The following is a 15,396-nucleotide window of genomic DNA, read 5'->3' on the forward strand; positions in this document are numbered from 1 at the left end:
GCAGCAACTCGGAACAACATGGCCTATTTTATGTCGACATCTTAAGAACCGAAGCCGCTTAACCTTCCCAAGCGACATCTCTTCGCTCTTCAAAATTGCCGCATTTGAGACGAAGAACAAAGAAGAGCTGCCATTTCATCTGGAAACAACATCGTTTCGGTGTGGTTTGTGGGCCGTAGGAATCATTGGCCCGTATTTCGCGACCGTTTTCGCGCCATAATAACCTACTACATTTGGTTTCAACAAGACGGCGCCACGTCCCAAAACAGCGCATCAAATGGATTTATTGATAGAACAGTTCGGTGAGCAGATAGTTTCACGTTTTGGGTCGGTCGATTTGCCACCACGATTGGCCACCAAGATCGTGTCATATCATACTACTAGACTTTTCCTGTGGGGATATGTAAAGTCTAAAGTCTATGCGGACAATACCACTTCAACATCATGAGTGTCTTTCACTAGTTACCAGTCGAAATGCTAGAACGAATTATCGAAAATTGGGCTCAACGGATGGACCATCTGAAACGTAGCCGCGGCCAACATTTGGGAGAGATAATCTTCAAAAAATAAATGCCAAAGAATCTTCTTTTGAATGATAATAAACATTCCTCATTAAATTTGAATATTCTGTGATTTTTTTTAAGTAGGAAACCTCGAAATTGATCATCCTTTATAATTAATATATATAATTAATAATATTTATAATTAATTTTTCTTTCCATTTTAGCTTTCTCAAACGCCTAATAAATGCATTGCAAGGCATGAACATATGTTTTAAAAATACTTTGCATATTGAGTTTACGATAGCAGCCAACGTCACAAAATTAAACTTGAGTAAATTCTCTTATGATTTCATATACGTATGCTATAATATTACCTACCGGTAGATTAATATTATCCTGGCATTTTGGAAATGTGCGCTCGTTTTTCGTTATTCTCTTAATTTTATTTTCCTCTTTGTGCTTTCCATCCCGCTGTATATAGCTGGTTTTATCGCTGAAAAATATAAATACATATAAATAAGAAACTTAATACAAATTAGTTAAATACCAATTTTTTTATTTTTTGAATATTAATAATATGGAACGTGAGGAAATCCTTTGAATCTAGCGCCCCCTGGTGGCGCCATCTATATGTCGACTGGTGCGTTATCTGCTATCTTCATTGATAGTCCAATGAGAATTCATGACATTTCATCGATTAGAAGTGAAGTTATTGCGTTTTAAGTGTCAGTATGTTTGTGTTATCGGTGCGAAAATGAGCTTCGAACAAAGAGCCAACATTAAATTGTTTTAAAATTGGTAAAACTTTTACCGAAATTCAATTGATGAAACAAGTTTATGGCGATGACTGCGTATCCCGTAGCAGAGTGCGCGAGTGGTACAAAGTGGTCGTGAGGACATAAATGACGATCAACATGTGGGCCAATCAAAATCTGTGATCACCGAAAATTCCATCGAAACTGTGTGTGAATTCATCAAAAATCAGCCGAAATCATGATTGAAATTCATGGAAATGGAATTGAACATCTCCAAAACCTCCATTTATTGCATTTTCACCGAACATTTGGGCTTACGAAAGGTGTGTGCACGGTTTGTTCCGCACAAAGTGACTGACGACCAAAAAGTGTGGGGTTGTTTTTCAGGTCATTTAAATGAGCCATTTTATCATATCAATGATATAATGGATAAATTCATGTATAACAAGTAAGGAAGAGCCAAGTTCGGTTGCAACCGAACATATTATACTCTTGCTTTTTAAACCTATTAGAGGGTGGGGCAACTCCCACCTTTTGAAAAATTTTCGCCCACCGGTGCCCCTTGCTGTACCAAATTGCTTTAAATCTTAATTTAGTGCTTAGTTATGGCACTTTAAATTTTTTCGGTTAATCGCGCTTTGTGGGCGTGATAGTGATCCGATTATTCCCATCTACGAACTCTAAATTTTTTTGTACTAAAGACCCACATACCAAGTTTCATTAAGATATTTCAGTTTTTACTCAAGTTACAGCTTGCACGGACGAACGGACAGACAGACAGTCAACCGGATTTAAACATTTTTCGTCATCATGATCATTTATATATATGTATATAATTTATATATACACTGGTGGCCACATAATTTGGGACAAAATAATGTTGAATAAAGCACGCGTTTCAGTTGAATGTTTTTACCACTAAATTTTCGCCTAGAGACCCACTGTAAATTGCAACGGTATATTATAACTCTGTACAAAAATGTAGCATGTGTTTGAGTGACAAATTTAGACACTTTTACTATAATCCGGCGGTTTGATGAATTTATTGTATTTTGAGTGTGCTGGTGCTTGGTCACATAATTAAGGACACCAATTTCTTTTATTGAATTTTTATTATTTTAACACAAAAACTTGCGGTAAGTTGTGTAAATCATTTGTATATTAATTAAATATTGGAATTCAAATAATAAAACTGTTAGTCATGGGTCGAAAAAAGAGTTGTACTCCAGAACTGAGGAAAATGATTATTTACAAGTACGGGAAGAATAAAATGTTCATTAGAGCCATAGCGATGGAGCTTTTGTGCTCAAAATCAATGGCTCACAATGCTTTGATCCATTACGGAAGTACAGGGAATAAAATAAGAAAAAAACGACCCAGAAAAACTACTTCAAAGGACGATCGTGTAAATTATAGAGTAAGGAGAATTTTCAAAATTCTCGACACGATAAAGGATCAACTCACCAACGATGTATCAACACGAACCATCAGACGTCGTCTTCTTCAAAATGGGCTACAGGGTTGTATCGCAAGAAAAAACCCGCACGCGTCAAACAAAAACTTAAAGAGTCGTATTAAATTTGCAAAGGAGCATATCGGAAAACCCTTAGATTTTTGGAAACAATTACTGTGGAGCGATGAATTCAAGTTTAATTTGTTTGGTTCAGATGGGAAACATTTTGTTCGACGCCCGCCAAACGAGGAATGGACCAATATTTACATAAAGATATATTGTAGAGGACAATATTTGCAGAAGAACACATGCCTGAACCATACATTTTTATGCAGGATAACGACCCCAAGCACACTGCTTGGCTTTCGTCCGAAAACATTGCGGTTTTGGATTGGATAAAAGAAAACGGAGTGTCCTTAAATATGTGACCACCAGTGTATATCATTTATATCTATCTCGATTAGTTTTAGGCGATACGTACAACCGTTAGGTGAAAAAACTATAATACTCTGCAGCAACTGAATGCAAAACTATGAAAATATTCTTCAGAATATTATGTTGCCGCATGCTTAAGAAGAAATGCCTTCAAAATGAATTAACGACAATGGCCTCAAACACTATGCTATTTATTTAAAACAGTAGTTTGTTGATAACAAGATTAAGGTTTTAAAGTGTCCCGCAAATATAAGGACGTTTTATTCATGCAAATAAAGGAAGAATGGAAAGCATTTCAGACGACACATTAAATAAGTTAATTGAGTCCAAGCCGGCTGGTTTGCAACTGTATTGAAAAATAAAGAATAGGCAATCAAATATTGAAAGCCATTTTTTACCACTTTAGCATCATTTAATGCATACTCTATGGTTCTATTCATTTAAATACCGACAAAGTAAATACTGTGTCTTAGTTTCGCCGCACACTGTATATAATGTGTTAGATAGGATACTTTTTATTTAAAAAAAAATGCCACGAAGGTCAAAACAGATCTGTTCGAAATTCGTCACGGACCCGTGCAGCAAAAGTTGCAGGAAATAAAAAATATGTATTCAGCTCACGGAGAGCTGAAATAACATAAGCAGGGCAACAAAATGTGTTGAGGTCAACGGCAAAAAAGACAAGCTAAACAACGGCAACCAAATCGTCAAAAAAATTAGTAATTAGTGTTGAAATAAAAAAAGAGATAAAAAACAGTTCAGTTCCGTCAAGCACAACTCCGCTGTTACTATAAAAAAGCATAGGGGCAGGGATTACAGAGTGCAAAAATGAAAATATTAAAAGAGTGAAGAATATGGTGCTTGAAAATCGTCAGGCAAGTGTTAGAGCGATAACAAGAGAGCTCGACATCTCTCGCGAGTACGTTCGAAAAATTTTTGTGGATATTTTGGGTATGAAACGCGTTCTTGGTCGACTCTTCCTGCTAAGCCTGATTTTTTTTCGAAAAAGAGTACCATAAACAGGTTACTTTGAACATGATTGATCGTGCGAAATCCGATTCATGGAGAGCATTATAACTGCAGAACTTATGCAAACAAGTCAACAATCATCGGAATGGAACTTTTTCAGTCGATCGAAGAAACAAAATTCGCTGAAAGCCATTCCAAAAAGTGCTTATGAAAAGTGGAAAAATCGTTGGTGTATTACATCTGGTGGGGATTCCTTTGAAGGCAACAAAATAAATATTGTTGAATAATTAAATATTAGATGTATAAGGAAATAGTCAAAAATAATCTTTGAATTTTTTTAATATTACCCACATATTGACCGATATATATAAACATGTGGATGTTTATAAAAAAACTTTGATCGAAACTATTAAAATCATTGGATCCTTGGTTCACTGGATATTAAGCCATAAGCCAACAAATATTACGTACTGTGAGCGTCAAAAATAAGTAAACAGCAATTCTATCAATATTAAAATGTTTACTAGTACAACGCAATCTTTAAAACAATAATAAAAGTTTTATAATAGAATTCAAGGCCTAAATTATAAAAGTTTAACTTAGTATTAATAATAATCAAAAACCAAACACAGCCAAAAATAATTCACTTAATTTAAAAAGTACTCTCGTTTTTTCACGTCAAAAAAAAAAGTAAACAGAGTTCTGTAAAGTTAAAATCTATGTACGTAAACTAAATTAATATTCATTCTAGTATTTTGTTTACTTTCCTTTGGACTTCTGGACATCACTTATTCTTCTAGGCATGTATTCTGCAAAAAAAATTTTGTAAATTCTGGGGAGATTTGGCTCCATTCTTCAATCAAAGCCTTATTTAGGTCGCCCTTACGTGAAATGTTCTTCTGCTTGATTTTTCGGTCAAGGTGCTCCCACAGATGCTTGATAGGATTAATGTCTGTGGTCTGAGGAGGGTTATCCAGAGTTTGGTGTTTGATATAACGGCTACTCAGTAACAAATTTGGACTTGTGTTTAGGATCGCTGTCCTGTTGAAAGATTCAGTTTACTGATAGGCCTAATTTTTCAATGCTTTGAGCAACGTTACTTTTTAAAATGTTGAAATAATCCAATTTGTTAATCGTGGACTCATTAAAAACCAAATTCCCAACACCAGCTGCTGCCATAGACCCCAGACAATAACCGAGACCCCACCGTGCTTTACATAAAAGGTTTTTTTTTTGGATCGCCAAATTTTAGGAGGTTTTTTCGGCTCGAATATTTCGAATTTACTTTCGTCCGTATAAAAAATGTTTTCCCAGAAGTTTGCAGCCTGATTTGTATATTTTTTTGCAAATTCCAAGTTCATCTGTTGATTCGCCTTTGATGTATAGGTCATTGGTTACTGGTTTACCCGATGTCTCCGCCATATCTTTTGATATTAGAACAGCGTTTGAAGCTGGTTTTGTTTTTACTTCCCGTACTATTGATCGCGCTTCAGTGTCAATAAGGCGCTTTGGTCGGCCCGGTCGTGGCAAATTTTCAAGTCTGATGTTTACCTTGTTTATCAATAATTTTTTTTATTGTGCAATAGTGTCTTCCAACTATTTCTTTGAGTTCGCGCAAAGATTTACCTTTTTTATGCAAATCTAATATGATTTTTTAACCGTTTCAGTGGTTGTTCGCTTACATTACAAATTTTGATATTTTAACGACGTAACCTCAAAAAAGAACAATAATGATATAAAAAAATATGTTTTACTCCACTCACTCTCTGGGATAGTAACGGTTTACAAAAGATATTTGGCGCTTCCCCGAAATAAGTATTAAAAACAAACAAGGGTTGTTGCCACTGTTTATTTTTTTTTTGACGCGAAAAAATGGCAGTATTTTTAGTTTAAGGGGTCAAGGGTAGTCAGAGGCACGAAAAACTGAGAATTTTCAGTATTTTTTTTGCTATTAAATCGTGTTACTTTACAAAAGTAGTAATATGTGTTGACTTGAAGTCACGAAAATTAAAAAAAAAAAATATTTAATTTCCAAAGTTATAGTTGTGTTGACCCGACCCAGTTCCAAAAAAAATATACTTACAATAGGACAAAAAAAAAATAATTTTTTAAATAGATAAATTTTGCAAAAAAATCGATTTTTTAAGACATTTAATTGGTTGATTTTTTCCCAAAAATTTAGACAAAAATTTCCTGAAGCCGCCATTTTGTTAATTTTTGAAAAAAAAGAGATCCTTCGATCAGGCCCGAGTTTATTATGTATTCTAAAAGCTGTATAAATTTCATTAAAATCTACTGAGCGGTTTTCGAGTTACAGTTGTCACCAGTACAAAAAACATAGTTTTGAGGAAAAAGGTTTAAGGTTTCACACTAGCGCTTTGAAGTGCCCGAGCTATCTTTGTTATTTGTCGAATAACTCAAAAACTAATTATCGGATAAACGTGAAATTTTCAGAGAATATTACACTTAATGAAAACGCAAAAACAATAATAATTTTTTGAAAATTCTACCCCTAACGCCTTAAGTGAATTATTTTTGGACGTGTTTAGTTTTTGTTTATTATTAATACTTATCTAATGACTTTCTTTTGTATTGTAGTGATTTTAGGTGTTGTTGGGAGAAAAGTTTTTAAGAGTTGGGGACACTATTGAAAAGTTATGGTCAATCGAACTAAATAATTTACGCGTGAGACCGTATACCTTGAAGGCACTATTTGTTCAAGGTTACATTTCGATAGTTTAATTTGTGCCTGATATACATATGTATATGTATTTGTATTTGTAGGGTATGCGTGAGCCAAAATGAAATATATGTCGGAGCGGTAGTGTTTTGTGTGTCAGTGTACATGCGTATGTCGGAATGCTAATATTTTGTAGGCAACTGTATGTGCCACAGCGTCGTTTGAAGTAGGCGACGCATTGGCGACGTATGTATATCACGGTACTATAGATTATAAATAAGCATAGTAGCAGGAATATAGAAACTGTTACTGAGTGAGGTCTGATCGTATTCTGCGAACAGAGCGAAGAGAGGCAGGAACCGTTAGCTACTTTTATGGAAGGCATACACGCACCAATTATTGTACCAATTTCATCGAATTGTACAACTGATTGTTACGTATGTATATGGGGCAGTTGTATGAGTTGTAAAAACTGATTGGATGAAAATCAAATTTTTTTGATATTTTGTCAAGTTGGTTGTGTTAGTTGGATCGTGATTTTGCCATTTTATTTCGGCTGTCGAAGAGAGCGCGTGATACATACATATATAATAAGTAAAGCAACAACTTCCGAACTCATGTTTAAGCAACGAAGTGAATATTCAAAATGAAGTTGCCCTCAAAATTGTATTAAAAGTTGTGTTGTATGTAGTGACAAGGGCAATTTCTAGCCCAACTCAATCCAATGTTGTGTGTATGCCATTAGTGCAATGAAGGGGTGCGATGAAGATCAGAACTTGCTGTGCTTAATAAAAATGTGAAGTGAAGTTATTATACTAAAGGGAGATAAAAGTGTTAATTGATACAAAAAGAATACAAATGTTTCTGAACATTTTAACAAAATAATTTAAATTTTAAGTGTGCTTAAATCGGCTGTTAATAGCAGCCATTTCTATTTACCACAGGATAACGACCCAAATCACACAACTTATCTTGTACGTGCAGGGTTGTTATGGAATTAAAAATAACTCCATAGGTCCAGCAATCACTAGACATTAATCCTATTCAAAATATCTGGAACTATTTGGAAAATCATATTCGAAAACATCGAATTTCTTCAAAATAAGGCCAAAAACTGGATCATCGACTTAGTGGGTCAAAATATCCGGAAATAATACTAGAAATCGAGTGGGGAGCATGCGTCGACGTCTAGGGACAATAGTAATAGCAACAATATGTGGGTCAAAAAGCGTTAAAACTATTGTAATTACTATTGATTTATACAAATAGTCATTGGTTTACGTAAACTTTCTTGATATTAATCTTTGTAATTGTCAGCTTTCACATTTCCAAAAAACATTTTAAACAACGCACTCCAAGGCACTCCAGGCACTCGAGGGTCGTATTTCATTTTCATTGAGCATTTTCTCAAATGTTTTATCTTTCATTAGTTCTCTTATTTGAGGACCCACAAATATGCTATCCTTAATTTTTGCTTCACTGAATCTTGGAAATTTTTGTTTCAGATAAAAGAACCTTCAACCATTTCTGTCCATTGCCTTAACAAAATGCTTCATTAAACCCAATTTAATATGCAAAGGTGGTAGTAATACCTTCTTGGGATCAACTAGAGGTCCACTGGTAACGGTTTTTTGTCCGAGAGTGCGTGCTTGACGTACTTACCACTGCCTCCGTACATAATAACTCTCTCTCGCACGACTGTCCCATTTGCAAAGGAAGCAACAATATTTCGTATATCCTAGTTGCATTCCAAGAACTCTCATATTCTCATATGATTCCTTTATATGAAGCGCATGAGCTAAAGGCACAGATTGATATTTGTTACCGTTATGAACCAATACCGCCTTTAAACTAAGTTTAGAGGAATCAATGAATAGACGCCAATTACTTGAATCATATTTCTGTCCTAGTACGTTAAACAAAAGATTAGCTTCTGAACAGTATACTAAATCTTCTTCTTGAAGAAAGCATTTTGTGGGCTCTTTCTGACTTTTTCTGTAAAAAGTAATATTTACATCAATTTGGAGAAGGTTCTAACCTTTTAGTCTGGATGCTAAAAGTTCGGACTGCGATTTTGAAAGGTTTAGATCTCGAACTAAGTCATTAAGTTCGCCCTGTGAAATTAGATGCGGCATCATTGGACATCCTGGTAAATCAAATAAAGGATCGGTTGTCATTTCCTCTGCGGTTTCTGTAACATCACTTGAAGAGCTAATCGATTCTAGTTCTTCATAGAGACTACAAGATTCTGGTACTTTTGGAATAGGAAGTTGTTCACTGTGTTTGACAGGACTTTGACAGGACTTAAGGGGAGAGTAAGGTATTTTTGTTTTTTTTTTGCATTTTTTTTATATTTTATATTAATGTACAATATCTTAAGATTACTCTGTGAAAATTTGAGAGCAATTAAAGCAAATTTGACGGAGATATACACTTGTAAGTCTCCACCCTCCGATTTGGTTGTGAGCGTCTGTAAAACTTTAAAGCGTTTTTCCCACAACTCACGTTTTCATAACTTCAAAACTACTGCACCGATTACTTTTTAGTTTGATATGCTTTAAAAGCGTGTTTTTTAGTTTTTTTAAACTATATTTATTTTTAATTTTTTAGTTTGATGTGAGATACCCAAAATTTGTTAAAATATGAACTATGACATGTAGTATTGGTTAAGTAAATCGATATTAGACAACATTTAATATCTACTCTTAACCTTTAATTGATTATTGTTATATTATTTGCGACCAAGTCTGTTATTTTTCGTTTGATTGGATACCTAATATATTCCTGATATTTATAATGTCCTGCGGGAACCAAAAAAGTAACGGTACAAACTTGGCTTAATTCATTTCTATTGTTCTTGACTAGCACTTATAATTCAAGTGGTCGACCAGGAAAGTAGGTAACCTAGGTAGGTGGGTTGTCTCATTTTTTCAGGTAGAGAGGTTCAAATATTAGGTAGGTAGAATATTTCTTTGTGTATTTCAAATTTTTTTCGAATTCTTATTTTATATTGAAAGAATCTATTTTTTCTTTAATGAGATTTACCAATATTGTGAAATATAAACGAATATAACTTAAATCGTATTCTCCGCCATTAGATTCGGTGAAGTTTAAAAAAAGGAGTTTTGTATTGCAGTTGCTTTTCGGAGGCGTTTTGAAAACTAGTATCTGCATTTTTTTTACTACAAAAATTCTATTATAAGTATTAATTTTTTTATTACCTAAAAGTCACATGTTTTGCATTATTTTATATTACATATCTATATAAAGTATACTTTCTTTAAGGATATACATACATATGCTATTCAAATGTCACCAAAACTAGTTTTATATATGTAGATGTTGCATACTTTTAAGCGCATTTTTTGGTGGGCTGCTCAAAGTTACTATCTCCTTCCTACAGTGTCGCTAAAATATTCTAGGTTTCAGTACCACTTAAAAAAGTTACAAACAAACATATATACAAGTGAAGCTAATAAAAAAAAATAAGAAAATCGGTTGAGTAGTTCGATCGGAATCATGTCCGCCAGAAGTGTGTTTTGAAAAAAACGCGTTTTAAGCTTGAGGTGTGCACTCCGAACGTCGAGCGGTATTATTACGAAACCTCCCAATGGTAAAGTGGGTTTATACATTAATCCTAAGCGTGTAGGGGAACAGAAAATGCAAAAAAAAAAAAAAAAAATGTTGAAAAAAAATTACCCTACTGACCCCTTAAGGTACTCTTTGGATAATAAAATAATGTAACAATATATCTATTGCGTGGCAATAGCGTTCACAAAAAATGTAACATTTTGAGAAAAATTACATTTTTTCTTAACCTTTTAAAACGCTCTAGCGGCTTTGACCTAGAAGGGTCAAATAAACTGCACCGGTTAGGTAATTTAAAGAGCTTTCAGGAAATGTATAATTCGTCCCCAAGGCCCCAACGGGGGCGTGGCAATAGGCGAAAATGGATTTTCACCATGTCCTCCCTTTTGTTTCACTACAGTTGGGGGGTATGAGGCCGGGGGGGATCAAAACCATTTTGCGAGTTAGTTCACCCCTGGGGCTATCAGGAAAGACCTCAACCTCCCCTCTATCCCTACCAGGGGCGTGGCAATAGCCTTCACAAAAAATGTTACATTTTGAGAAAAATTACATTTTTCTTAACCTTTAAAACGCTCTAGCGGCTAAAGTATTTGACCTAGATAAACATACAAACCAATTTGGACATGTAACGAACATAAAAACAGATAAATCAACCGTGCGAAGTGATAGAAACATACCAAAGTTCTAATATTTTCATACAAAAAATATGCACTTCAAAGACGTACGACTGTCGCGTTCTCGACCATGGAAATACCCATATCGATTTAGATATAATTATTCCCAATTTTCTAAAAGCTCTTTTAAATTCGTCTCCTAACGCTCTTCGTCGTCTTCATTACACTGTTCGTCAGAAGGTTTGTCCCAGTCCATCTCCAAAATCAGCTGTATGTCCTCATTACACAGCTCTTTTCGTGCATTCCTCATTTTAATATTTGTAAGACCTAAACGCCCAAAGTTGCTTATATCCGTAAGCAACTTGCACAAGCAAAAAAATCTAGCGGTACAATAGAAAACTAATTTCAATTCTTTCACTTGAATTTTTTTCTTTCACTATTTGTTCATAAAACTGTGTAAATATTTTTTTCAAATTTATCTTTTTAAGTATTTTAATTATTTTTTTATAATATGCTTCAAAACTTTCGCACGACCGACACACTCAACTTCGCTTCGAATAATGAGTCATAACATGATTGATCATGACGCATCCGTTATGTTATTTTTATTTTGGTATTCCCCGAATTCAAATTGATCAATAAAATGTGTATTTTCAAGATGGTTTTGTGTATTTGACTTTTTAAAGAATGTCAAACATAGAAGTTGCTTATAAGCAACTTTGGGGCTGAAAGGGTTAAGTATCAATTTTGCAGTGAATCACATTCATACTTTCATAACAATAGATCTCCTTCTCGGCCATTACCTCTTTAATATTTAATTCTTTTTTTCTTTTTTAAGGACAGTTAAAAGTAGTCAAATCATCACTTAATTTTAGTTTCAGGAAAGCCCTTAACCTCCCCTCTATCCCTACCAGGGGCGTGGCAATAGCGTTCACAAAAAATGTAACATTTAAAAAAAATTACATTTTTTTTAACCTTTAAAACGCTATAACGGCTAAAGTATTTGACCTAGATAAACATACAAACCAATTTGGACATGTAACGAACATAAAAACAGATAAATCAACCGTGCGAAGTGATAGAAACATACCAAAGTTCAAATATTTTCATACAAAATATATGGAGTCTAGCCAAGCACCATTGGTGTACTAAGGTGTAATATTATAATATCCTTTTTTCGTCCTTTTCGATACGATATCCTTGAATTTTTTTTCTGAATTCTATAGGCAATAAAATTCTAGGAAGCTACCTGGAAGCGCAAGTCGTTTGCTACACTCTAAATATATTTAAATAACATTTAAAAACAAAATATGCCTGGCCAGACCTGAGGGTCTCGATGAGGGTTAAGGAACCTCCTTTCAAGGGGTTGCCACAATTCAGACCATTATACTACTCAGCTGACAAGTGAAACATATCTGAAGTGTTGCACAGCGTGTGAACCCTCAATACCTGTTCCTAAAAACTAAAATTAAGTGATGATTTGACTACTTTTAACTGTCCTTAAAAAAGAAAAAAAGAATTAAATATTAAAGAGGTAATAGCCGAGAAGGAGATCTATTGTTATGAAAGTATGAATGTGATTCACTGCAAAATTGATACTTAACCCTTTCAGCCCCAAAGTTGCTTATAAGCAACTTCTATGTTTGACATTTTTTAAAAAGTCAAATACACAAAACCATCTTGAAAATACACATTTTATTGATCAATTTGAATTCGGGGAATACCAAAATAAAAATAACATAACGGATGCGTCATGATCAATCATGTTATGACTCATTATTCGAAGCGAAGTTGAGTGTGTCGGTCGTGCGAAAGTTTTGAAGCATATTATAAAAAAATAATTAAAATACTTAAAAAGATAAATTTGAAAAAAATATTTACAGTTTTATGAACAAATAGTGAAAGCAAAAATTCAAGTGAAAGAATTGAAATTAGTTTTCTATTGTACCGCTAGATTTTTTTGCTTGTGCAAGTTGCTTACGGATATAAGCAACTTTGGGCGTTTAGGTCTTACAAATATTAAAATGAGGAATGCACGAAAAGAGCTGTGTAATGAGGACATACAGCTGATTTTGAAGATGGACTGGGACAAACCTTCTGACGAACAGTGTGATGAAGACGACGAAGAGCGTTAGGAGACGAATTTAAAAGAGCTTTTTGAAAATTGGGAATAATTATAAATCGATATGGGTATTTCCATGGTCGAGAACGCGACAGTCGTACGTCTTTGAAGTGCATAAAGCAAAAGTAAAAAAATTAACAAAAAAAATGTGTTGTTATTATTCGAAAGCTTTTCATTATCACTATGCATAGTACAAAATGTAGAAGCTTTCGATAATTTGTTTCCAATTCATTAGCAATAAACATCTGATCAAGAACGCGACAAAAAATAGAACTTGCTTTCGACTACATATAGAAAAATGCAAGATTCTGCGAAACGCAATAATATATTTTAGAATGATTAATTTAAACTAAAAAGGACTAAAAAGGGCTTCTTTTGATACATTTCTTGTTGATATATTTTCATCCTTGTTTTTTTTACAGGCTTAAATCTAATTTAGCATTATAAATAGCGACATATTTGCCTTCCATGATTCTAATGACGATTACTATAATAATTTCAATTCAAAAAATGAAATTGAAAACAAAAATAAAAATTCATATAAGAAAATAAGTAAAAATAAATGAGAAATATTTTTTTTATGAAATATTTTTTTTCAATGAATATGCGGTTTGAGCTACTTTTAATTTCAAATGATCGTCACAGGAGATCGAATGCAGTTTTCGGGTTTTAATATTTCTTTTCTTGCTAAGCCACATGTTTTACCTATCTATATAAATAAATATTCATGCTAAAAAAAAGCAAAAAAAAATATTTTTCAAAAAAGTTATACTTACGGTAGCGAACGCGACACACTTCAAAAACCAATTAAAATATTTTGTAGAATATAAGATACTGAAACTTTTTTTTTAAATTTAGGTCACTAAAATTGATTTAAATATAAATTTGCAGCCACGTGTTACGATCGATCGCAAACTACTGATAAAAAATAATGATTTACGGACAAGAACGCGACAAAACAATATCAATGAAAGCAAAATAAAAATTTACCGTTATCGAGCTGCGTTTGGTGTCGTTGATTTTTTTGTATTCATTGTTGTTCCTGGCAAGATTTAATAAGACCAGTGCTAACATAATAAGAATTTACGTATTATCAAAAAATACAAAAATAAAAAGGCATTAAAGGTACACAAATGCTACTTTCTACGCTATTTCAACTTTTAGGTCATTTTTCTAACAAAAACCCTTGAGATAAGCTGCAAATCATATTATATTATAAAAATATATATATTTTTTTATATAATATCAGAAAAAATTAATTGTTTATCACTATTTTAATTTTTGCTCCCGGTAGACCTTTCTATCGAAAAACCCATATACTAAAAATTACTGCCAACCGAGAAATTTCTGAAGAATCAGAAAATATGGTGCAACTTAATTATTGAAAAAGTTGATGTATGCCAATTGAAATGGAGAAAAAAACCAATCGACTTTCAAGACTTTACTTGGTCAAGAGTCAGAAGAAAACATTAACATAGTAAATATGCCAATTCAATATTTCAACACTTTTTTTGATGATGCTTTAATCAAATTGATTGTGGAACAGACCAATATGTATTCCCTCTAGGAGTCCGACATTGAACTTGATGACATTCGTCGATTTCTTGGAGTTTTGTTGTACTTGGGCGTAGTTCCAGAATTCAAATTAACAGCGATAACAGATTCGATGCCGAGAAATAAATTTGAGAAAATAAAGAAATTTATCCATTTTTCTGATAAGTCGAAGCAAAGCCACCATCTAAAAGTGATCATATTTATGACAAATTATACAAAATTCGTTCACTATTATCGTTTACCAAAGACAAATTGAACAATCTACCCAAGAGGAACACCAAAGCATTGATGAGCAGATCAGAGATATGCAAATGCAATAAATAAACACTTTCGGTTGTCAGGTTAATTGCATATTTTAGGAAGATCATCCTTCAAGCAGTACAACGCTGCTAAGCCCCACAAATGGGAACTGAAAATATTCGCGCGAGTTAATTTATTTACTCGTTATGAATAAAATAAATATAATTATAAGTCAGCCAATGAGATTGGTACTGACTGATCCTTTATTCGTTTAATAATTCACAGTATACAGTGGGGAGCAAAACCGTCAACATGTTTACTGAATGCGACTAAAGGTCCTTATAATTTTTTTCTACTAGCAGTATCGACAACATTTATACACCAAAATAAAGATAATAATTCAATTTATTAAAAATAGAAAACAGAACAGCTTTTATTTATTCTTGAACGAAAATGTACGATAAATTCGATTTACAAGTCATT

General features: G+C 33.4%; 1 protein-coding gene across 2 annotated transcripts in view; it reads right to left on the reverse strand.

Moving 5' to 3' along the window:
• Nucleotides 1–809: 809 nt before the first annotated feature.
• Nucleotides 810–15,396, reverse strand: part of LOC120780307 (eukaryotic translation initiation factor 4B-like) — a 55,100-nt gene continuing 40,513 nt past the window's right edge. For both annotated transcript variants that reach the window (XM_040112599.1, XM_040112598.1), the window contains exon 4: nt 810–996. In XM_040112599.1, coding sequence (XP_039968533.1) covers nt 825–996 — 172 coding nt within the window. In that variant the 3' untranslated portion in view covers nt 810–824. The remainder of the gene's footprint in view (nt 997–15,396) is intronic.

This window comes from Bactrocera tryoni, unplaced genomic scaffold (assembly GCF_016617805.1).
Source record: "Bactrocera tryoni isolate S06 unplaced genomic scaffold, CSIRO_BtryS06_freeze2 scaffold_25, whole genome shotgun sequence".
NCBI classification, from domain to species: Eukaryota; Metazoa; Arthropoda; class Insecta; order Diptera; family Tephritidae; genus Bactrocera; species Bactrocera tryoni.